Source organism: Amblyraja radiata, chromosome 4, assembly GCF_010909765.2.
Source record: "Amblyraja radiata isolate CabotCenter1 chromosome 4, sAmbRad1.1.pri, whole genome shotgun sequence".
Lineage (NCBI taxonomy): Eukaryota > Metazoa > Chordata > Chondrichthyes > Rajiformes > Rajidae > Amblyraja > Amblyraja radiata.
This window is the reverse complement of record NC_045959.1, coordinates 95,045,697-95,070,953: the sequence shown is the minus strand read 5'-3', so window position 1 is coordinate 95,070,953 and position 25,257 is coordinate 95,045,697. Positions and strand designations below refer to the sequence as shown.

The following is a 25,257-nucleotide window of genomic DNA, read 5'->3' as shown; positions in this document are numbered from 1 at the left end:
CACTCCCATTTAATGTGATCATGGCTGATCATCCACAATCAGTACCCCATTCCTGCCTTCTCGCCATATCCCCTGACTCCACTATCTTTAAGAGCTCTATCTAACTCTCTGTTGAAAGTATCCAGAGACCCAGCCTCCACCGCCCTCTGAGGCAGAGAATTCAACAGACTCACAACTCTCTGGGTGAAAATGTTTTTCCTCATCTCCATTCTAAATGGCTTACCACTTATTCTAAAACTATGGACCCTGGTTCTGGACTCTCCCAACATCGGGAACATGTTTCCTGCCTCTAGCATGTCCAAACTCTTAATAATCTTATATGTTTCAATAAGATACCCTCTCATCCTTTAAATTCCAGAGTATACAAGCCCGGTGGTCCGTTCTATCAACATATGACAGTCCCGCAATCCCAGGAATTAACCTCGTGAACCTAGGCTGCACTCCCTCAATAGCAAGAATGTCCCTCCTCAAATTTGGAGACCGAAACTGCGCACAATACGCCAGGTGTGGTCTCACTAGGGTCCTGTACAACTGCAGAAGGACGTCTTTGCCCCCATACTCAACTCCACTTGTTCTGAAGGCTAACATGCCATTCGCTTTCTTCACTGCCTGCTGTAACCGCAAGCTTACTTTCAGTGACTGATGAGCAAGGACCCCCAGATCCTGTTGTACTTCCCCTTTTCCCAACTTGACACCATTTAGATAATAATCTACATTCCTGTTTTTGCCACCAAAGTGGATAACCTCACATTTATCCACATTAAATAGCAATGTTACAAAATTTTGAGATTTTAAAAATCAAGTCTGTAATTTATCCCATCAGATAAAGCATAAAAAGAAGTTTAATTTGACACCTAATTCACTTTCATATCTCAAGTATTTAAAATGTTATGGCCATTTTCATACTCGGAAATGAGCATCTTGTTCCCTATTGATTTTCTATGGACATAACAAAAAAGCTGTGATCGTGAACAGTCAAAAGCCCATAACTTTCTTAAAAATTAAGAGAACTGAATGAAATTTTCAGTTATCATAGATTGAAGCATTCTGAAACAAATATAAAATAATCTTACTTGGATGACCTGAAATTAAAGCATATAATTAGTTAGTTACCTAATTGTAGCTAATTTCAGACTTCAATTACTAGATCTAAACATCTATCCATTTCTTAATAAATGATTAACATTTTTAAATAGCCTAAATGTCCAAATAATATTCACAAATAATTCACAATGAAACATGATTTTTAAATCTCATTTACATTAATTTATAGACCAAATGGAAGGAATTTAGTGTTTAATTGCTGTAAATTAAAGTCCATTTAAATCAGCTTTCTAGTGGGTTCCTGTGGAACGCGCTGGTTTAGAACGTTCACATTGCGGTAGATTTGTGCCCCCAAATGCCCAGAAAAATACTGCGGGATATAATGGGCCCAAAATGAGCTACTCGCAATATTATACTTTGTATAAAGGGATCTTAAGAAGCCCTTTTTAATGTAAAAATATACAACCTACCTTCAGTTGCCTGCTTTATGAGACCCTGCGGTTGCTGGCGGTCGCGGGTTTAGAGATTGATTTTTAAACTATTATAACTATTATACGAGGCCTTTAAAACTAATAATAGCTTTTGCGACGGGGACTTCCAGCGATTTTTCGTTAATAATTAACTAGGCTGAACATCTTCGATTTGAACAGCCTAGAGAAAATCGCGTTTTAAACCCGCCCCCTCTAAACGGCGCCAAAATCGCGCACACCCTCAGCGACAGATTTTCAACGACGATTCAGGTAGGCTTTGCAACATACCTACATTAAACTGCATCTGCCATGCATCTGCCAACTCACCCAGCCTGTCCAAAACTAAGGGTCCCTGTGGAGAAAGCAGTGTTGGAGCTGGAGCAGATGAGTATTAATTATGCCGTTGACAGATGAAAGTGTCTTACAGTTGCGCCCCTTACCCTGCATTACACAATCTGATTCATCCTGAAAAGCCACTGCAGAGATCAGTGTACTAGGATCACACCTGTCGTATCTCAGGCCTGGTGAGAAATTCTTCCTCTCCAGTAACATTTACTGACTAAGATGTTTCCCTTTGATGTCTTCACATTATAAAGCTGGATGCTGGAACCACAGGGGGAAACACAGAGTTGCCCGACCAAAGTGTGTTCGATACAATGGTAAGTCATGTTGCAATAATGGTTATAAATTTGTCTTTTTTTTTAACAGTTTTGATGAGGAAAGAACTGCTTTACAACCAATTAATTGATTTTGACATGTAGACATTATAATGTAAACAAACACCGTAGCCAATTCCACGCAGTAAGGTATCTGCCAAAGAGCGATGAGATAGACAACCAGTAAACCTGTTTAATACTCTAGGCTGAAGCATGATCATTGGATCAACAAGCCCGCTGTGCTACTCCAGCATTTTGTGTCCATCTTCGGTGTAAACCAGCATCTGCAGTTCCTTCCTATACAAGCTCATTCGATCAATAACTCTTGCAACCATGAAATACCACTGCAGTACTGTGCTGAAATATCAACTTGAATAATATATTTCAATCTGGGGGGTTGCTTTGAATCCATTGACTTGCGGCCAAGGGATAATCATGTGATTGGTTTGAAAGTTAAAGACGTTTAATCTTTTTGGAACCTTGCTGTCTCTGATTGTTCCTGTTTTTGCCACCAAAGCGTATAACCTCACAATTATCCACATTAAACTGCATCTGCCATACATCTGCCAACTCACCCAATCTGTCCAAGACTAAGGGTCCTTGTGGATAGTGCAGCGTTGGAGCTGGTGCAGATGAGTATTAACAGTAAGATTAAACGAGAACTTACCAGTTTGAAGTTTGATCTTTATTTTATGAAGAGTTACGATGAACGATTACGTGAAGAAGGCTGTCAGCCCGCATGCGCGTCAAACTTCAAAGCAGCGGTGTGAAATCACAGATAACAGTATTGAACTGAAGATAGTAAGATTGGAGAGAACTAGAACTACCAGATGACCTTCATGATACGAGGGTTGGCAGCGGAGGGCACGTAATCGCTCATCGTAACTCCTCATAAAATAAAGATCAAACTTCAAACTGGTAAGTTCTCGTTTAATCTTACTCTTTTACTTCGGAGTCACGTGTGACTACGTGAAGAATTTAAAGCTCTGTGATTTCATGCCGTGCATATGAGTCCATGCGTCGCATACTGCATCAGTTGACCAGGATGAGTTAAAATAATTAATGCATTCAGACATGACATATATTTAAATATGCTGATGCTTTAATGAGCAAAGAAAAATATTAGTGACCCCTCTCATCCAGGGGGAAACTATAAAACAGAATCTAAAATGGAATTGGCAAAAAAACCCCGGTCTCGCAATAGGTTTATTATAAAACCTTTGGAATGTTAGTTCATTTGACCATCCTGCAGCCGCAAGGATGTGGTCGAGAGGGACATCCATTACTCTTGCTGCTGACGTAGATGCAGACCTGGTGGAGTGAGATTTTAAAACGTCAGTGTCCACTCCTGCACAATCCAGAACCTGTTTTAACCACCTCGAAATGGTCTGTACTGGCCTTGATGTACTTTTGTATATGTGTAACTACACGCAACCGAAGGTCCATGGGGTATGCCATGAAAACTAGTTTGAGCCGTGACACCCCTGGTCTGCTCTGCTTGATTAAATCATATACAAAAAAAGTTATATTATTTACAGATGAGACCATCCTGTCCAGTCGCAGTTTATGCAACGCCTGGACCCGTTGCGCTGAAACCAGCGCCATGAGCATGACTACTTTGAGAGTGAGTTTGGGCAAAGAAAGGGATGAAGCTGGAGCCAACTGGCGAAGCAGCGTGAGCACCACGCTCACATCCGATATCTCCGAATACGGGGGCCTGGGGAGAGTAGAGTTAAAATAACCTTCATGAACCTGGATATCAAAGGGTGAGACCCCACAGAGTGGTGTCCCGATCCCAGCAATTAGTATGACGATAATGCACTCCTGGCACTATTTATGGCACTATAACTCATCAAAATATAGTGTTGATAGGAATTCCAACACATCCCATATGCGTGCCGTGTCATACGATATGTTCGAGTGTGAACAGAACATCTCCCATTTCTTGATATGAGAGATGTACTGTTTCTTGGTGCCATTCCTCCAGGCCACAGTAATCACAGCCACCGTACGATCTGATAGTCCGCGCCCCAGGTACGGTCTCCTCAGAATCTGCAAACCAATAAATTGATTTGGTCATGTAGTGGATGGTTTTCCCCAGTCACAGGGTGAACCAACAGATTTCTGCTTTTGGGGACAACCATAAAAGACTGTGTTATCATTCCCAGGACGAGAGGGAACCAAGGCTGTGTAGGCTAGTCTGGTACTACTAAAATGCCAGAGGCGGAGTCTTGCTTGATCTTATCCAAGCACCGACTTATGAGGCAAAATGGGGGAAATGCCTACAAAAACATTCCACCCCAGTGTAGCGAGAATGCATCTACAGCCACTGCCCCTGGGTCTGGTTCCCATGAAACGTATTTTGGTAACTGGTGATTTAGTCTGGATGCAAACAAATCAATTTCTGGTATGCCATACCGAGCGACAATGTCGTTAAACACTTCATGATTCAACATCCATTCTGTGTTGTTATTGAATTTCCGTGACCTGGTGTCCGCCACCATGTTGTATCTACCTGGTAAGTAGATAGCTGAAACCCAAATGTTTCTCGTAATACACCAGTGACAAATAAGGTTAACCTATTTATCACAGGATACAGACTTGATTCCACCCATGTGATTAACGTATGCCACCGCTATAGTGTTGTCAATCTAAAGTTGAACATGTACATGATGCATATTGCCACAATATGCCTTCAGCCCATAGAGTGCTCCCAACAACTCTAAATAGTTAATAACATGTGACTGAAGAATTAATGACTCCTGCACATTCCACCGCAGCTAGAGATGGTATTAGTAGCTCCCCATCCTAGAGCACTAGCATCAGTTTGTAAAATAACTGATGGTGTATCGTCCAAAATTTTACTGGAGCAATGCCGAATATTTGTCACCCACCATTGTAACTCAGCAATGGCTTCAGCTGGCAACCGCATACGTCTACCGAAGTGACCTGCATGGAATTTGAGTGCCTGCTCCTTTGCACGTTGTAAATTTTGATAGTGCATAGGCCCGAACTGTGCAGCTGTAAAAGCAGCAACTAGTTTGCCAATTATACTAGCTACATGTCTAATAGAAGGTTACTCCTTAACAATGAGATTGTTACAGGCTTCTATTAATTCTAATCGCTTGCCCCAAGGCAGAGTCACAGACATGTGAATTGATTTAATGGTAAAACCCAAATAATCAATTACTCTAGATGGTATGAATTTGGACTTAATGGGATGGATGAGAAACCCCAATCTCTCAAACATGAGTTTAGTAGCTGAAACAGATAATTCAGCTAATTTCATAGTTTTCCCTATGATTAGGATGTCATCCAAGTATGCCATCACAATATGATTCTGAGCACAGAGTAGCCCCTGGACCGGTTTTAATAATTTTGTGACTAAACTGGGGGCTGAAGTTAACCCATTAGACAATGCTTTAAATTGACACAGTTGCCCCATCCAGCTAAACTTCAAATATCTCCGGTGATCCCCATGAATAGGTACCAAATAGTATGCATCTTTAAGGTCGATGCATGCCATATAACATCCGCTGGTTATCCATGCCATATAACATCCGCTGAACCCAAAGGAGTTAAGTTCAGTCAAGTCAAGGATGATTCGGTATCCTCCATCCTTCTTTTGCGTTGTAAATATATTAGACACAAATTGGTGAGATTCATGCACAACATCTCAATTGCCCTTTTTTTGTATAATGCTTCAATTTCAGCTTGTGCATCCAAACATTCCTGTTGTGAAAACAAATGTGCGGTTCGGTGTATGCTGTGTGGGTGGAAGTGAATTGAGAAGGAATTCAATTTGGAAGCCTTGTATAATGTGTAGTATAAACGGATCTGATGTTATCCAACGCCATTCATTCAAAAACAATTGTAATCTCACTCCAACTTGTAACTAATCCATACACAATATGTTCCGCAAAGAACCAGACCCACCAACCTCAATGATGACCGGTGGAATGGTGTTTGTTTCCGCCCCCGATGTTTGGGGGGTAGGACTGATGGAAGGCACCAACCGCGCATCTTGGACATGGGCCAGTTTGGGCCTTGACCTAAGAAAGACCTCTGTGCCATTTGTTCGGCTTTCCCACCAGTTTCAGCGAACCGTCTGGTGTTGAAGGGAGTGTAGGGGTGCTGTCGCCGGTATGATGAAACCTTAGGAGTTGTTGGGACTTTCATTAGCCCGACCGTTTTTGCCTCATCATCCAGCTCCGTGACCTGCTTTGGCAGATCTTCGCTGAACAGGAAATCCGGTGGCTGTACGTTGCTGGGCTTACACAGTGCTGCGAATTTGGGGTTCAGGGTAGTATGGATGGCATTTTTCTGTAGGCAGTTGATTTCGAAATGTGCATTGCACATTAATGCCATGTCGTCCTGTTGCACATCAGTCAGGGGACCCCCATCCACCGACCTGGCAAAAGCCGTGATGCCTGAGACGAGCAAATTTAATATTTTCTGTAGCTTCACCACCTGGGCTCTGGCGCCCCCTCCAATATAACCCCAGATGGAGTGATTAACAGCCGGCACGTTTAATGAAACACAGTTAGCCGGTGTGTGATATCTGTTCGAAGTTTCCTCCATTGCCAGTTCTTGGAGCTGGTGTGAGGCCAGGTAATTGATACTCATGGCAAAGTCCTCATCCAGCGGTTCCCCTGTTTGTGATGGGATGGCAAATTTTGTTGCCGTAGCAGGCACTTCTGATTCATGCCCTTCGTGCCCCATGGTATGCTCTCCGGCTATACTTCCGAACTCTGAGTCAGACAAAAACTGACCCCGAATGCTCCCCTCCTCAGAGAAGGAGACATTGTGCAGCCATGAAACAGGTGCCGCTGTCGCAGGCCCCCAAGGAGACCCGCGCTGATATAACTGCGTTCTTTGGAGCATATCGTTATGGAGCATCCTCTCCATCAGGAGCTCCATGCGGGTTAAACGCTCTCTCCCGGCACCAAGTCTGAAGCCGCTGGCTCCACCGCCAGCGACTCAGAAGGTGAAATCGACGGTCGCCCGCTACCCGCACTCCCGCAGCATTCCGTAGCTGGTTTCCCCGTGGCCCGTCTGGACTTCACCTTGGACATTTTCTCCATGCGGCTCGTACTTGTTCTGTAAGCAAGAATTATCGAACCAAGAGAAACGACCTCAGACAAAGTTTAAACACTTACCTGAGGATTTTAAATTTACCGCTGGAAGGCGCGACGCACATGCCAGTCAGTCGTTGCGCAATGCGTTAGACGTAATGGTGCGCATGTGGGCTGACAGCCTCCTTCACGTAGTCACTCACGTGACTCCGAAGTAAAATTATGCCTTTGACAGATGAAAGTGTCTTACAGTTGCGCCCCTTACCCTGCATTACACAATCTGATTCATCCTGAAAAGCCACTGCATAGATCAGTGTAGTAGGATCACACCTGTCGTATCTCAGGCCTGGTGAGAAATTATTCCTCTCCAGTAACATTTACTGACTAACATGTTTCCCTTTGATGTCTTCACATTATAAAGCTGGATGCTGGAACCACAGGGGGAAACACTGAGTTGTCCAACCAAAGTGTGTTCGATACAATGGTAAGTCATGTGGCAACAATGTTTATAAATTTGTCTTTTCTTTATCAGTTTTGATGAGGAAAGAACTGCTTCACAACCAATGAACTGATTTTGACATGTAGACATTATAATGTAAACAAACACCGTAGCCAATTCCACGCAGTAAGGTATCTGCCAAAGAGCGATGAGATAGACAACCAGTAAACCTGTTTAATACTCTAGGCTGAAGCATGATCATTGGATCACCAATCCCGCTGTGCTACTCCAGCATTTTGAGTCTATCTTCGGTGTAAACCAGCATCTGCAGTTCCTTCCTATACAAGTTCATTCGATCAATAACTCTTGCAACCATGAAGTACCACTGCACTACTGTGCTGAAATATCAACTTGAATAATATATTTCAATCTGGGGGGTTGCTTTGAATCCATAGCCAAGTGGCCAAGGAATAATAATGTGATTGGTTTGAAAGTTAAAAACGTTTAATCATTTTGGAACCTTTTTGTCTCTAACAATAGACAATAGGTGCAGGAGTAGGCCATTCGGCCCCTCGAGCCAGCACTCCCATTCAATGTGATCATGGCTGATCATCCACAATCAGTACCCCATACCGGCCTTCTCCCCATATCCCCTGACTCCACTATCTTTAAGAGCATTATCTAACTCTCTCTTGAAAGTATCCAGAGAACCTGCCTCCACCGCCCTCTGAGGCAGAGAATTCAACACTCACAACTCTGGGTGAAAATGCTTTTCCTCATCTCCGTTCTAAATGGCTTACCACTTATTTATAAACTATGGCCCCTGGTTCTGGACTCCCCCAACATCGGGAACATGTTTCCTGCCTCTAGCGTGTCCAAACCCTTAATAATCTTATATGTTTCAATAAGATGCCCTCTCATCCTTCTAAATTCCAGAGTATACAAGTCCGGTGGTCCATTCTATCAACATATGACAGTCCCGCCATCCCAGGAATTAACCTCGTGAACCTAGGCTGCACTCGCTCAATAGCAAGAATGTCCCTCCTCAAATTTGGGGACTGAAACTGCGCGCAATACTCCTGGTGTCGTCTCACTAGGGTCCTGTATAACTGCAGAAGGACCTCTTTGCCCCTATACTCAACTACACTTGTTCTGAAGGCTAACATGCCATTCGCTTTCTTCACTGCCTGCTGTAACCGCATGCTTACTTTCAGTGACTGATGAACAAGGACCCCCAGATCCTGTTGTATTCCCCTTTTCCCAACTTGACACCATTTAGATAATAATCCGCGCTCCTGTTTTTGCCACCAAAGTGGATAACCTCACATTTATCCACATTAAACTGCATCTGCCATGCATCTGCCGACTCACCCAAACTGTCCAAGACTAAGGGTCCCTGTGGATAGCACAGTGTTGGTCTGGTGCAGATGAGTATTAATTATGCCTTTGACAGATGAAAGTGTCTTTCAGCTGCGCCCCTTACCCTGCATTACACAATCTGATTAATCCTGAAAATCTACTGCATAGATCAGTGTAGTAGGATCACACCTGTCGTATCTCAGGTCTGGTGAGAAATTCTTCCTCTCCAGTAACATTTACTGACTAATATGTTTCCCTTTGATGTCTTCACATTATAAAGCTGGATGCTGGAATCACAGGGGGAAACACAGAGTTGCCCAACCAAAGTGTGTTCGATACAGTGGTAAGTCATGTTGCAATAATGTTTATAAATTTGTCTTTTTTTTAACAGTTTTGATGAGGAAAGAACTGCTTCATAAGCAATGAACTGATTTTGACATGTAGACATTATAATGTAAACAAACACCGTAACCAATTCCACGCAGTAAGGTATCTGCCAAAGAGCGATGAGATAGACAACCAGTAAACCTGCAGAAAGGGTTGTGTGGGGATGAAGAGGAAAAATGCGGAATGTCTCTGGTGATGTGAAGTATGAGTAGCTGTATGGATAACCTATAAATCAGGCACGTGCCGTGAGTAATTACTCAGTGTAAGCAGGTGGCTTTAAAAAAAAATCTTAAACAGCGCATGCGCAGATTGTTCTCTCCTTAAAAATTAAAATTAAAAATAAGTAACAATTCAATTTTCCCAAGGCTTCTAAATCGCCTTCATTTTTTAATTACTGAATGGGTGGGGGACGGAGGATGAAGGCAGGTGGAGAGATGGTGGGAAAAACGGGAGCACACCGGGACGTTGAATCAGTTGTCATCTTATTGAATGACAATACTAATTCAAGGGACCAATTGGAGGGAGAGTTCCTTTCACAGCATTTGGAGAGTCTGTGCCAGGGGTTAAAGTTGCGGGGAGGGCAGGAGTGTTGAGAAGGAGGGGGTCGGAGATCATGTCAGACTCACTCACCGCTGCCTCAGCGCTCCGGGCACGGATAGCAGAACTGGCCGCCACTTGCGGGGAAGGAAGCAGCTCGGGTGGCTGCGAGCGGCCGCCGGGACCCGACAGCAGAACCGGCTGCCACTTCAGCGCCTTCTGCTGACCCGCTCACCTCTGGCAGTGCTCTCCGACTGAACACCTCTCACCTTCTGCTTGCCGGCTTCACTCATGTCAGTTGCTTCCCGCAAATCCTTAAATTCCCTCAGCTGAATAACTTCAATTGGTCCCTTGAGCGCGCTGTCGGAATTTAAGGATTTGCGGGATGCCGGCCGGCGAGCGGCAGGAGAGAGGTGTTCAGACGGAGGGCACTGCCAGAGGTGAGCGGGGACCAGCAGAAGGGGCTGAAGTGGCAGCCAGTTATGCTGTCTGGTCCCAGCGGCTGCTCGCAGTCACCCGAGCTGCTTCCTTCCTCGGAAGTGGAGGCCAGTTCTGCTGTCCTTGCCCGGAGCGCTGCGGCAGCGACCCGAGCTCATTCACTCCTCGGCCACAATGCAGTGGCTCTGTGCCCAGAGAGTCGCAAGTGGATTACTGGCCCCGATCCCCTCCTTCACAACGTTCCTGCCCTCCCCGCAACTTTACCCGGGCCAGACTCCTCATACACTGTGAAAGGAGCTCTCCCCCACCCACCCTGGGAAATACAGTATTTAAAAACATAAAGTACCAAGAAATGTACTTACCACGGTATTGGTACACGAACTCCATTCTTCTTTCTTTGCTTCCGAACATACTCTTCAGATAATGGCAATCCATATTTGAAAAACCCGCCAAGAAACTCGCGCTGCGCATGCACAGTACAGCAAAGGCAGAATTTCAGCTGCCTTCAGCTCCCCTTGAAATTGACGGCTTCCAGCAGTGCTGACGGCACGTGGGCTGCACAGACCTTCACATGTTACAAGTGCTGCGGTTGAAAGGCCCGGAGAATTGTGCCTGCCTAACAGATCGATCTCTTAGATAGGCATAATTCTCCTATGCCTTTACTATTTATATTTAATGATTACCATGTCATTATTGTAGTCAGGGTAGGTAGTGCCTACCTTGCCTACCCTGACGGCACGTGCCTGCTATAAATTGACCTCCAGTTGATGTTTTAAAGGGGTAGTTAGAGTTGAAGAGAGAATCGAAGAAAGCAACATAAACGTTATAAAATGAGGGCAGTGACAGAGAGACCACAAAGAGGCGAATATAAAATTTCCAAAATGCAGAGCTGTGTGACATGCCAGATAGTTTGGACTGTGCTAATGAAAGTGAAACTCTGAGTCAATATATCAGGTGCATGGCTAGTTTTCATGCCGGCAGAGAAAGTTAGTTACCAGAAGTTGTTGGCTTCAATGTTGAGTCGAACACTAAGTGCTGGTTTCTCCACTGCAGCTGAGACCACATTGTCAACACCAAAAGAAGTCCAATGATAGACACAATAATCTGGAGTAACTCAGCGGGACCGGCAGTATCTCTGGAGAGAAGGAATGGGTGACGTTTCAGGTTGAGACCCTTCTTCAGACTCTGAAGAAAGGTCTCGACCTGAAACGTTACCCATTCCTTCTCTCCAGAGGTGCAGTCTGACCCACTGAGTTACTTCAGCTTTTTGTGTCTATCTTCGATTTAAACCAGCATATGGAGTACCTTCCTAAACTGAACCTACAAACCTGTACATCTTTGGAGTGTGGGAGGAAACCGAAGGTCTTGGAGAAAACCCATGCAGGTCAAGGGGAGAACGTACAAACTCTCTACAGCCAAGCACCCGTAGTTCGCTAAAAAATAATTTAACTCAAGGAGGTTAATTAACTAGAGGCCATTATTTTCATTTGGTTACTCATTCGATAATGTTTTTAAATTTGTCTTTTTTTTTTAAACAGTTTTGATGATCGGTTAGAGGAAAGAACTGCTTCACAACCAATGAATTGATTTTGACATGTGGACATTAGAATGTAAACAAACACCGTAGCCAATTCCACGCAGTGAGGTATCTGCCAAAGAGCGATGAGATAGACAACCAGTAAACCTGTTTAATACTCTAGGCTGAAGCATGATCATTGGATCAACAAGCCCGCTGTGCTACTCCAGCATTTTGTGTCTATCTTCGGTGTAAACCAGCATCTGCAGTTCCTTCCTACACAAGCTCATTCGATCAATAATTCTTGCAACCATGAAGTACCACTGCACTACTGTGCTGAAATATCACAACTTGAATAATATATTTCAATCTGGGGGGTTGCTTTGAATCCATAGACTTGCGGCCAAGGAATAATCATGTGATTGGTTTGAAAGTTAAAAAAGTTTAATCTTTTTGGAACCTTGTTGACTCTGATTGTTCCTGTTTTTGCCACCAAAGTGGATAACCTCACATTTATCCACATTAAACTGCATCTGCCATACATCTGCCAACTCACCCAATCTGTCCAAGACTAAGGGTCCCTGTGGATAGTGCAGCGTTGGAGCTGGTGCAGATGAGTATTAACAGTAAGATTAAATGAGAACATACCAGTTTGAAGTTTGATCTTTATTTTATGAGGAGTTACGATGAGCGATTACGTGAAGAAGGCTGTCAGCCCGCATGCGCGTCAACCTTCAAAGCAGCGGTGTGAAATCACAGATAACAGTATTGAACTAAACATAGTAAAATTGGAGAGAACTAGAACTACCGGATGACCTTCATGATACGACGGTTGGGAGCGGAGGGCACGTAATCGCTCATCGTAACTCCTCATAAAATAAAGATCAAACTTCAAACTGGTAAGTTCTCATTTAATCTTACTCTTTTACTTCGGAGACACGTGAGTGACTATTTGAAGATTTTAAAGCTCTGTGATTTCATGCCGTGGATATGAGTCCATGCGTCGCACACTGCATCAGTTGACCAGGATGAGTTAAAATAATTAATGCATTCAGACATGACATAGATTTAAATATGCTGATGCTTTAATGAACAAAGAAAAATAGTAGTGACCCCTCTCATCCAGGGGGAAACTATAAAACAGAATCTAAAATGGAATTGGCAAAAAACCCCGGTCTCGCAATAGGTTTATTATAAAACCTTTGGAATGTTAGTTTATTTGACCATCCTGCAGCCACTAGGATGTGGTCGAGAGGGACGTCAATTACCCTCGCTGCTGACGTAGATGCAGCCCTGGTGGTGAGATTTTAAAATGTCAGTGTCCACTCCTGCACAATCCAGAACCTGTTTTAACCACCTCGAAATGGTCTGTACTGACACCTTATTATGAGTTTTTTTGTAACTAATGAACACAGTTAACTCTGAGGCTCTTGGTGACCTTGATGTACTTTTGTATATGTGTAACTACACACAACCGAAGGTCCATGGGGTATGCCATGAAAACTAGTTTGAGCCCTGACACCCCTGGTCTGCTCTGCTTGATTAAATCATATACAAAAAAAGTTATATTATTTACAGATGAGACCATCCTGTCCAGTCGCAGTTTATGCAACGCCTAGACCCGTTGCGCAGAAACCAGCGCGATGAGCATGACTACTTTGCGAGTGAGTTTGGGCAAAGACAGGGATGAAGCTGGAGCCAACTGGCGAAGCAGCGTGAGCACCATGCTCACATCCCATATCTCCGAATACGGGGGGCCTGGGAGAGTAGCGTTAAAAATACACTTCATGAATCTGGATATCAAAGGGTGAGGCCCAACAGAGTGGTGTCCCGATCCCAGCAATAAGTATGATGATAATGCACTCCTGGCACTATTTATGGCGCTATAACTCATCAAAGTATAGTGTTGATAGGAATTCCAACACATCCCATATGCGTGCCGTGTCATACGATATGTTCGAGTGTGAACAGAACATCTCCCATTTCTTGATATGAGAGATGTACTGTTTCTTGGTGCCATTCCTCCAGGCCGCAGTAATCACATCCACCGTACGATCTGATAGTCCGAGCCCCAGGTACGGTCTCCTCAGAATCTGCAAACCAATAAATTGATTTGGTCATGTAGTGGATGGTTTTCCCCAGTCACAGGGTGAACCAGCAGATTTCTGCTTTTGGGGACAACCATAAAAGACTGTGTTATCATTCCCAGGACAAGTGGGAACCAAGGCTGTGTAGGCCAGTCTGGTACTACTAAAATGCCAGAGGCGGAGTCTTGCTTGATCTTAGCCACGCACCGACTTATGAGGCAAAATGGGGGAAATGCATACTCATGATAATTGATACTCATGGCTAAGTCCTCATCCAGAGGGAGTCATTGTGCAGCCCTGAAACAGGTGACACTGCCGCAGGCCCCCAAGGAGACCTGCGTTGATATAACTCCGTTCTTTGGAGCATATCGTTATGGAGCATCCTCTCCATCAGGAACTCCATGTGGGATAAACGTCCCATGTGGAACTCCATGTGGGTGCCTTACAGACTTTTTTGTGGCTTTCCGCCCAAGCTGAGTTGCCAAGGTGCTCTCGGCCGGCACCAAGTCTGAAGCCGCTGGCTCCACAGCCAGCGACACGGAAGGTGAAATCGACAGTCGCCCGCTACCCGCACTCCCACGGCCTTCCGTCTTTGTTTCCCCACGGCCCGTCTAGACTTCACCTTGGACATTTTCTCCATGCGGCTCGTACTTGTTCTGTAAGTAAGAATTATCGAACCAAGAGAAACAACCTCAGAAAAAGTTTAAACACTTACCTGAGGATTTTAAACTTACCGCTGGAGGAGCGGCGCGCCTGCCAGCCAGTCGTTGCGCAATGCGTTAGACGTAATCGCGCGCATGCGGGCTGACGGCCTTCTTCACGTAGTCACTCGCGTGACTCCGAAATAAAATTATGCCTTTGACAGATGAAAGTGTCTTACAGTTGCGCCCCTTACCCTGCATTACACAATCTGATTCATCCTGAAAAGCCACTGCATAGATCAGTGTAGTAGGATCACACCTGTCGTATCTCAGGCCTGGTGAGAAATTCTTCCTCTTCAGTAACATTTACTGACTAATATGTTTCCTTTTGATGTCTTCACATTATACAGCTGGATGCTGGAACCACAGGGGGAAACACAGAGTTGCCCAACCAAAGTGTGTTCGATACAATGGTGAGTCATGTTGCAATAATGTTTTTAAAATTGTCTTTTAGCCAATTCCACGCAGTAAGGTATCTGCCAACGAGCGATGAGATAGACAACCAGTAAACCTGTTTAATACTCTACGCTGAATCATGATCATTGGATCAACAAGCCCGCTGTGCTACTCCAGCATTTTGTGTCTATCTTCGGTGTAAACCAGCATCTGCAGTTCCTTCCTACACAAGCTCATTCGATCAATAACTCTTGCAACCATGAAGTGCCACTGCACTACTGTGCTGAAATATCAACTTGAATAATATATTTCAATCTGGGGGGTTGCTTTGAATCCAGAGCCTTGCGGCCAAGGAATAATAATGTGATTGGTTTGAAAGTTAAAAACGTTTAATCTTTTTAGAACCTTTTTGTCTCTGACAATAGACAATAGGTGCAGGAGTAGGCCATTCGGCCCCTCGAGCCAGTACTCCCATTCAATGTGATCATGGCTGATCATCCACAATCATACCTGCCTTCTCCCCATATCCCCTGACTCCACTATCTTTAAGAGCACTATCTAACTCTCTCTTGAAAGTATCCAGAGAACCTGCCTCCACCGCCCTCTGAGGCAGAGAATTCCACAGACTCACAACTCTCTGGGTGAAGAAGTTTTTCCTCATCTCCGTTCTAAATGGCTTACCACTTATTTATAAACTATAATAAATTATAAAAATGGCGTCCGCGAGGCTCGCCCCAGTACAAGTTGTGTTCCTGTCTCTTGTACTTGTGTCTGCGTTATACGTTTGTAAAGTGTCATGTGTATTCCAATACACCCGATGGGAACTTCTAAATCTCAAACTCAACACCCATGGAGTCCTGGGGCCATCTTTACCGAAGGAAATAACGTTTGTTTCTCCGGGCCTCCCCACATTCTGGCTGCAGACCGGCAAACGAAGCAGGCCGCAGACCGGCAAAAGAAGCAGGCGCTCCGGTATCCTCTCGAGGTTCAAGAGGCGCCCACACAGACCACCTCTCCCAGCCCTTCTGCTGTCAAATGTTAGATCTCTCCGGTACAAGATGGATGAACTCCAGCTTCTGATCCAGACCAACAGGAACTACAGCAACTGCTCTGCCATCTGCCTGACTGAATCCTGGCTGGATCAGTCAGTGCCCGACCAAGCAATAACGCTGCCAGGATATACACTTCTCCGAGCCGACAGGTCAGCTGAACTATCTTTCACATCAAAAGGTGGCGGAATACGCATTATGGTAAACCAACGCTGGAGCACAAACTCCACCTCACTCAGACATGTATGTTCCCCACTCTAGGAGCACCTTACTGCCACATGTAGTCCCACCTACCTCCCCAGAAAATTTGCATCGGTCATTGTAATCGGTGTTTACATTCGACCTGAGGCTAATGCTAACGCCGCCATGAGCGAACTAGCCTGTCACATCTCCGACACAGAAAATTCATACCCAGATGCAGCAATAATTGTGTTAGGTGACTTCAACCACACCAACCTGTCCACTGAGCTTCCAAACTTCCACCAGCACGTAACCTGCCCCAGCAGAGGGAACAACACGCTCAACCACTGCTATACTCCGTTTAAGGAGGCTTACTGTGCCTTTGTAGGAGCTCCGTTGGGCAAGTCAGACCACTCGATGCTGCTGCTTAGCCCAAAGTATAAGCAAAAAATCAAATCCTCAAAAACTTCGCCCAAATCTGTCAGGTCGTGGTCTACAGACGCCATTGAAAAGCTGCAAGTCTGCTTCGCATGCACTGATTGGGAAGTCTTCCGCGCTGCTGGTGACCTCCACGACTACACGGACACAGTGACGTCATATGTCCAATTCTGCGAGCAACTCTGTATCCCTTTAAGAACGGTTAAACAATACAACAATAAGCCCTGGTTCACAAAAGAAATTCAACAATTAAGAACTGAGAAAAATGCTGCATATAAAACTGGAAATAAGCAGGACTATATGGCTGCAAAATATAAATTAAGGTCTACAATAAGGAAAGCCAAATACAATTATGCCACCAAAATAGAACAAGAAATCACAACCAATAACACAAGAAATGTCTGAAAAAAATTTCAGGAAATCGCCAACTACAAAAAGAAATCCACCCCCATCCCTGATAATGATCATCAACTCCCAGATAAACTGAACATTTTCTATGGCAGGTTTGAACAATCTCCAGTCTCTCCACCATCGTCCCCCTCTCTTCCTCCCCCTCCATTCCACATCCAGGAGGCCGAGGTGAGAACTACTTTCAGGAGACAGAAGAAAAATAAATCAGCAGGCCCAGATAACATCAGCCCAGCAGTGCTCCATCATTGTGCTGCAGAACTGACCCCTGTCTTCACCAACATCTTCAACACCTCCCTCTGCCAATGTATAGTGCCTCAGTGCTTCAAACAATCCATCATCATTCCTGTGCCCAAGTCTAACACAACATCCTGCCTCAATGACTACAGACCGATTGCCCTCACATCCGTGGCCATGAAGTCATTTGAGCGCATCATTCTCACTCACCTCAAAACCAGCACTTCCTCCATCATGGACCCATATCAATTCGCATATAGAGCCAACAGGTCAGTAGAAGACATAGTCAACTTGGCCATCCATCACACTCTGCAACACCTGGAAACCGCCAACACTTACGCCCGCATCCTGTTCATGGACTTCAGTTCTGCATTCAACTCCATCAACCTGGTCAAACTCTTCCATAAATTAATGGACATGAACATTGACCCCTGCATCTGTCACTGGATCCATAGCTTCCTTTGGAACAGACAACAAAGGGTGAAGATACACAACACCACATCTCACCCTCTGCACCTCAGTACAGGAGCCCCTCAGGGCTGCGTCTTGTCACCCTGGTTATTCTCACTCTATACAAATCAACTCACATCCCAGTATAGTTCAGTTAAAATATACAAATACGCAGATGACACAACCATCATAGGTCTCATCTCTAACAACAACGAAACAGAATACCGCACTCAAGCACACAAAGCAGTCACTTGGTGCACAGACATTAACCTCCTACTCAACACATCAAAAACTCATGAATTTATCATCGACCTCAGACGAAAGGCACAACCCAAGACCCCCCTACTCATCTCTGGCGAACCCATATCCACCACTGACTCATTCAAATTTCTTGGCACTCACATAAGCAATAACCTCAAATGGAAAACCAACGCAGACCACATTTATAAAAAAGCCAACCAAAAACTCTTCTTTCTCCGCCAGCTCAAGAAGTTTAGAGTGAGGAAACATTTCCTAATCCGATTTTACACAGCCATCATCCAAAGCATGCTCACTTCATCAATAACAGTTTGGTACAGCAGTTTGAACACTCACTCCCGTAATAAACTACAGCGCATTGTCAACAAAGTATCCAAAATCATCAGCACCCCCCTCCCATCAATAGAATCACTCAATCTCAAACGGTCTGAAGAAAAGGGTGAAGAAAATCATTTCTGATCCCTCCCACCCAGCTCACCACATCTTCCACCTGCTGCCCTCAGGGAGGCGCTACAGCTCACTGCCTGCCAAAACATCACGATTCAAAAACAGTTTCTACCCATATGCAATTCGAACTCTGAACACTCTATGATAATATCACAAAGCCACCCCGTGCATGTACTGTATACTGTATGTTGTCTGTGTTTTATGTTATGTTCTGTTTACTGTGTTCTTCTGTACCACAAACTGTATGTCTGCATGACTGGAATCAGCTTATCGTGTAAAATCCTGTACTGAACATGAATTCCACCAGCTTGACTGTGTGGTCATTAAATAATCTTGAATCTTGAATCTATGGCCCCTGGTTTTGGACTCCCCCCAACATCGGGAACATGTTTCCTGCATCTAGCGTGTCCAAACCCTTAATAATCTTATATGTTTCAATAAGATACCCTCTCATCCTTCTAAATTCCAGAGTATACAAGCCCGGTGGTCCATTCTATCAACATATGACAGTCCCGCCATCCGAGGAATTAACCTCGTGAACTTAGGCTGCACTCCCTCAATAGCAAGAATGTCCCTCCTCAAATTTGGGGACCGAAACTGCGCACAATACTCCAGGTGTTGTCTCACTAGGGTCCTGTACAACTGCAGAAGGACCTCTTTGCCCTTATACTCAGCTCCACTAGTTCTGAAGGCTAACATGCCATTCGCTTTCTTCACTGCTGGCTGTAACCGCATGCTTACTTTCAGTGACTGATGAACAAGGACCCCCAGATCCTGTTGTACTTCCCCTTTTCCCAACTTGACACCATTTAGATAATAATCTACATTCCTGTTTTTGCCACCAAAGTGGATAACCTCACATTTATCCACATTAAACTGCATCTGCCAAGCATCTGCCAACTCACCCAACCTGTCCAAGACTAAGGGTCCCTGTGGAGAACGCAGTGTTGGTCTGGTGCAGATGAGTATTAATTATGCCTTTGACAGATGAAAGTGTCTTATAGTCGCGCCCCTTACCCTGCATTACACAATCTGATTCATCCTGAAAAGCCACTGCATAGATCAGTATCGTAGGATCACATGTGTCGTATCTCAGGCCTGGTGAGAAATTCTTCCTCTCCAGTAATATTTACTGACTAATATGTTTCTCTTTGATGTCTTCACATTATAAAGCTGGATGCTGGAACCACAGGGGGAAACACAGAGTTGCCCGACCAAAGTGTGATCGATACAGTGGTAAGTCATGTTGCACTCTGCTGCATTTTTTATCTATAATCTTGGTGCCAGTGGTCTTTTCTGCATGATGTTTGTTTTGTCAGTTGTGTAGTGTTACTGGAAGGCCATAAACCACTGGGTAAACTCAGCAGGTCAGTGGAAAGAGAAAATGAACATTTATGGATTTAAATCATCTTCATTAGAACTGAGAGAGGGAGGAAACAGATTTGTTTTAATTTTCAGAAAGGGTTGTGTGGGGATGAAGAGGAAAAAAGCGGAATGCCTCTGGTGATGTGAAGTCAGAGTAGCTGTATGGATAACCTATAAATCAGGCATGTGCCGTGAGTAATTACTCAGTGTAAGCAGGTGGCTTTTAAAAAAAATCTTAAACAGCGCATGCGCAGATTGTTCTCTCCTTAAAAATAAAAATTAAAAATAAGTAACAATTCAATTTTCCCAAGGCTTCTAAATCGCCTTCATTTTTTAATTACTGAATGGGTGGGGGACGGAGGATGAAGGCAGGTGGAGAGATGGTGGGAAAAACGGGAGCACACCGGGACGTTGAATCAGTTGTCATCTTATTGAATGACAATACTAATTCAAGGGACCAATTGGAGGGAGAGTTCCTTTCACAGCATTTGGAGAGTCTGTGCCAGGGGTTAAAGTTGCGGGGAGGGCAGGAGTGTTGAGAAGGAGGGGGTCGGAGATCATGTCAGACTCACTCACCGCTGCCTCAGCGCTCCGGGCACGGATAGCAGAACTGGCCGCCACTGGCGGGGAAGGAAGCAGCTCGGGTGGCTGCGAGCGGCCGCTGGGATCGACAGCAGAACCGGCTGACACTTCAGCGCCTTCTGCTGACCCGCTCACCTCTGGCAGTGCTCTCCGACTGAACACCTCTCACCTTCTGCTTGCCGGCTTCACTCATGTCAGTTGCTTCCCGCAAATCCTTAAATTCCCTCAGCTGAATAACCTCAATTGGTCCTTTGAGCGCGCTGTCGGAATTTAAGGATTTGCAGGATGCCGGCCGGCGAGCGGCAGGAGAGAGGTGTTCAGTTGGAGAGCACTGCCAGAGGTGAGCGGAGACCAGCAGAAGGGGCTGAAGTGGCAGCCAGTTATGCTGTCTGGTCCCAGCGGCTGCTCGCAGTCACTCGAGCTGCTGCCTTCCTCGGAAGTGGAGGCCAGTTCTGCTGTCCTTGCCCGGAGCGCTGCGGCAGCCACCCGAGCTCATTCACTCCCTGACCACAATGCAGTGGCTCTGTGCCCGGAGAGTCGCAAGTGGATTACTGGCCCCGATCCCCTCCTTCACAACGCTCCTGCCCTCCCCGCAACTTCACCCGGGCCAGACTCCTCATACACTGTGAAAGGAGCTCTCCCCCACCCACCCTGGGAAATACAGTATTTAAAAACATAAAGTACCAAGAAATGTACTTACCACGGTATTGGTACACGAACTCCATTCTTCTCTCTTTGCTTCCGAACATACTCTTCAGATAATGGCAATCCATATTTGAAAAATCCGCCAAGAAACTCGTGCTGCGCATGCACAGTACAGCAAAGGCAGAATTTCAGCTGCCTTCAGCTCCCCTTGAAATTGACGGCTTCCAGCAGTGCTGACGGCACGTGGGCTGCACAGACCTTCACATGTTACAAGTGCTGCAGTTGAAAGGCCCGGAGAATTGTGCCTACCTAACAGATCGATCTCTTAGATAGGCATAATTCTCCTATGCCTTTACTATTTATATTTAATGATTACCATGTCATTATTGTAGTCAGGGTAGGCAGTGCCTACCTTGCCTACCCTGACGGCACGTGCCTGCTATAAATTGACCTCCAGTTGATGTTTTAAAGGGGTAGTTAGAGTTGAAGAGAGAATCGAAGAAAGCAACATAAACGTTATAAAATGAGGGCAGTGACAGAGAGACCACAAAGAGGCGAATATAAAATTTCCAAAATGCAGAGCTGTGTGACATGCCAGGTAGTTTGGACTGTGCTAATGAAAGTGAAACTCTGAGTCAATATATCAGGTGGATGGCTAGTTTACATGCGGGCAGAGAAAGTTAGTTACCAGAAGTTGTTGGCTTCAATGTTGAGTCGAACACTAAGTGCTGGTTTCTCCACTGCAGCTGAGACCACATTGTCAACACCAAAATAAGTCCAATGATAGACACAATAATCTGGAGTAACTCAGCGGGACCGGCAATATCTCTGGAGAGAAGGATTGGGTGACATTTCAGGTTGAGACCCTTCTTCAGACTCTGAAGAAAGGTCTCGACCTGAAACGTTACCCATTCCCTCTCTCCAGAGGTGCAGTCTGACCCACTGAGTTACTTCAGCTTTTTGTGTCTATCTTCGATTTAAACCAGCATATGGAGTACCTTCCTAAACTGAACCTACAAACCTGTACATCTTTGGAGTGTGGGAGGAAACCGAAGGTCTTGGAGAAAACCCATGCAGGTCAAGGGGAGAACGTACAAACTCTCTACAGCCAAGCACCCGTAGTTTGCTAAAAAATAATTTAACTCAAGGAGGTTAATTAACTAGAGGCCATTAATTTCATTTGGTTACTCATTCGATAATGTTTTTAAATTTGTCTTTGTTTTGAAAACAGTTTTGATGATCGGTTAGAGGAAAGAACTGCTTCACAACCAATGAATTGATTTTGACATGTAGACATTATAATGTAAACAAACACCGTAGCCAATTCCACGCAGTGAGGTATCTGCCAAAGAGCGATGAGATAGACAACCAGTAAACCTGTTTAATACTCTAGGCTGAATCATGATCATTGGATCAACAAGCCCGCTGTGCTACTCCAGCATTTTGTGTCTATCTTCGGTGTAAACCAGCATCTGCAGTTCCTTCCTACACAAGCTCATTTGATCAATAACTCTTGCAACCGTGAAGTACCACTGCGCTACTGTGCTGAAATATCTACTTGAATAATATATTTCAATCTGGGGGGTTGCTTTGAATCCATAGCCTTGCGGCCAAGGGCTAATCATGTGATTGGTTTGAAAATTAAAAACGTTTAATCTTTTTAGAACCTTGTTGTCTCTGACTAAGGGTCCCTGTGGATAGCGCAGTGTTGGAGCTGGTGCAGATGAGTATGAATTATGCCTTTGACAGATGAAAGTGTCTTCCAGCTGCGCCCCTTACCCTGCATTACACAATCTGATTCATCCCGAAAAGCCACTGCATAGATCAGTGTAGTAGGATCACACCTGTCGTATCTCAGGCCTGGTGAGAAATTCTTCCTCTCCGGTAACATTTTACTGACTAATATGTTTCCCTTTGATGTCTTCACATATTAAAGCTGGAAGCTGGAACCACAGGGGGAAACACAGAGTTGCCCGACCAAAGTGTGTTCGATACAGTGGTAAGTCATGTTGAACTCTGCTGCATTTTTGATCTATAATCTTGGTGCCAGTGGTCTTTTCTGCATGGAGGTTGTTTTGTCAGTTGAGTAGTGTGACTGGAAGGCCATAAAACACTGGGTAAACTCGGCAGGTCTGTGGAAAGAGAAAATGAACATTTATGGTTTTAGATCATCTTCATTAGAACTGGGGGAGAGAGGAAACAGATTAGAGAATAGACAATAGGTGCAGGAGTAGGCCATTCGGTACTTCGAGCCAGCACCCCCATTCACTGTGATCGTGGCTGATCATCCACATTCTGTACCCCGTTCCTGCCGTCTTACCAAAACCCCTGACTCCGCTATCTTTAAGAGCTCTACCTAACTCTCTCTTGAAAGCATCCAGAGAATTGGCCTCCACTGCCTTCTGAGGCAGAGAATTCCATAGATTCACTGGACTCACTCTGTGAAAAAGTTTTTCCTCATCTCCGTTCTAAATGGCTTACCCGTTATTCTTAAACTGTGGCTCCTGGTTCTGGACTCCCCCAACATCGGGAACATGTTTCTAGCATGTCCAATCCCTTAATAATCTTATATGTTTCTATAAGATGCCCTTTCATCCTAAATTCCAGAGTATACGAGCCCAGCCACTCCATTCTATCAACATATGACAGTCCATAGAAAAGGATATTAACCTTGTGAACCTACGCTGCACTCCCTCAATAGCAAGAATGTCCTTCCTCATATTTGGAGATCAAAACTGCACTCAATACTCCAGGTGTGGTCTCCTCTGCTCCTATGCTCAACTCCACTTGTTATGAAGGCCAACATGCCATTTGCTTTCTTCACTGCCTGCTGTGCCTGCATGTTTGCTTTCGGTGAGTGATGAACAAGGACCCCCAGATCCCGTTGTACTTCCCCTTTTCCCAACTTGACATCATTCAGATAATAATCTGCCTTCCTGTTCTTGCCACCAAAGTGGATAAGCTTACATTTATCCACATTAAATTGCATCTGCCATGCATCCGCCCACTCACATAACCTGTCCAAGTCATCCTGCATCCTCTTAGCATGCTCCTCATAGTACACACTGCCACCCAAATTTGTGTCATCTGCAAATTTGCTAATGTTACTTTTAATCCCTTCATCTAAATTATTGATGTATATTGTGAATAGCTGTGGTCCCAGCACCTACCCTTGTAGGTACCCCTGCCATTCTGAAAGGGACCCGTTAATCCCTACTCTTTGTTTCCTGTCTGCCAACCAATTTTCTTTCCATGTCAATACCCTTCTCCCAATACCATGTGATGTAATTTTGCTCACTAATCTCCTATGTGGGACCTTATTAAATGCTTTCTGAAAGTCCAGGTACACTACATCCACTGGCTCTCCTTTGTCCATTTTCCTAGTTACTTCCTCAAAGAATTCCAGAAGATTAGTCAGGCATGATTTCCCCTTCGTAAATCCATGCCGACTCGGACCGATCTTGTTACTGCTATCCAAATGTGCCGCTATTTCTTCTTTTATAATTGACTCCAGCAACTTCCCCACTACCGATGTCAGTCTAACTGGTCTATAATTCCCTGTTTTCTCTCTCCCGCCTTTCTTAAAAAGTGGGATAACATTAGCTACACTCCAATCCACAGGAACTGATCATGAATCTATAGCACATTGGAAAATGATCACCAATGCATCCATGATTTCAAGAGCCACTTCCTTAAGTACCCTGGGATGCAGACCATCAGGCCCTGGGGATTTATCAGCCTTCAGTCCCATCAGTCTACCCAACACCATTTCCTGTCTAACGTGAATTTCCTTCAGTTGCTCCGTCACCCCAGATCCTCTGGCCACTAGTACATCAGGGAAATTGTTTGTGTCTTCCTTCGTGAAGATGGATCCAAAGTACCTGTTCAACTCTTCTACCATTTCCTTGTTCCCCATAATAAATTCACCTGTTTCAGTCTTCAAGAAAATTAGTTTAAATTTTCAGAAAGTGTTATGTGGGGATGAATAGGATAATAGCAGAAAGTCTCTGGTGATGTGAAGTCAGAGTAGCTGTATGGATAACCTGTAAATGAAGTCCTCAAGGTGACGGTTTAAAGGGGTAGTTACAGTTGA

At 44.7% G+C, this 25,257-nt stretch overlaps 1 protein-coding gene across 1 annotated transcript in view; it reads left to right on the top strand.

Moving 5' to 3' along the window:
* amph (amphiphysin) overlaps positions 1–25,257 on the top strand; it is a 233,274-nt gene that overhangs the window by 168,713 nt on the left and 39,304 nt on the right. The window contains exons 25-30 of the mRNA XM_033019968.1: positions 2,111–2,173; positions 7,667–7,729; positions 9,324–9,386; positions 15,060–15,122; positions 19,746–19,808; positions 23,101–23,163. Coding sequence (XP_032875859.1) covers positions 2,111–2,173; positions 7,667–7,729; positions 9,324–9,386; positions 15,060–15,122; positions 19,746–19,808; positions 23,101–23,163 — 378 coding nt within the window. The remainder of the gene's footprint in view (positions 1–2,110; positions 2,174–7,666; positions 7,730–9,323; positions 9,387–15,059; positions 15,123–19,745; positions 19,809–23,100; positions 23,164–25,257) is intronic.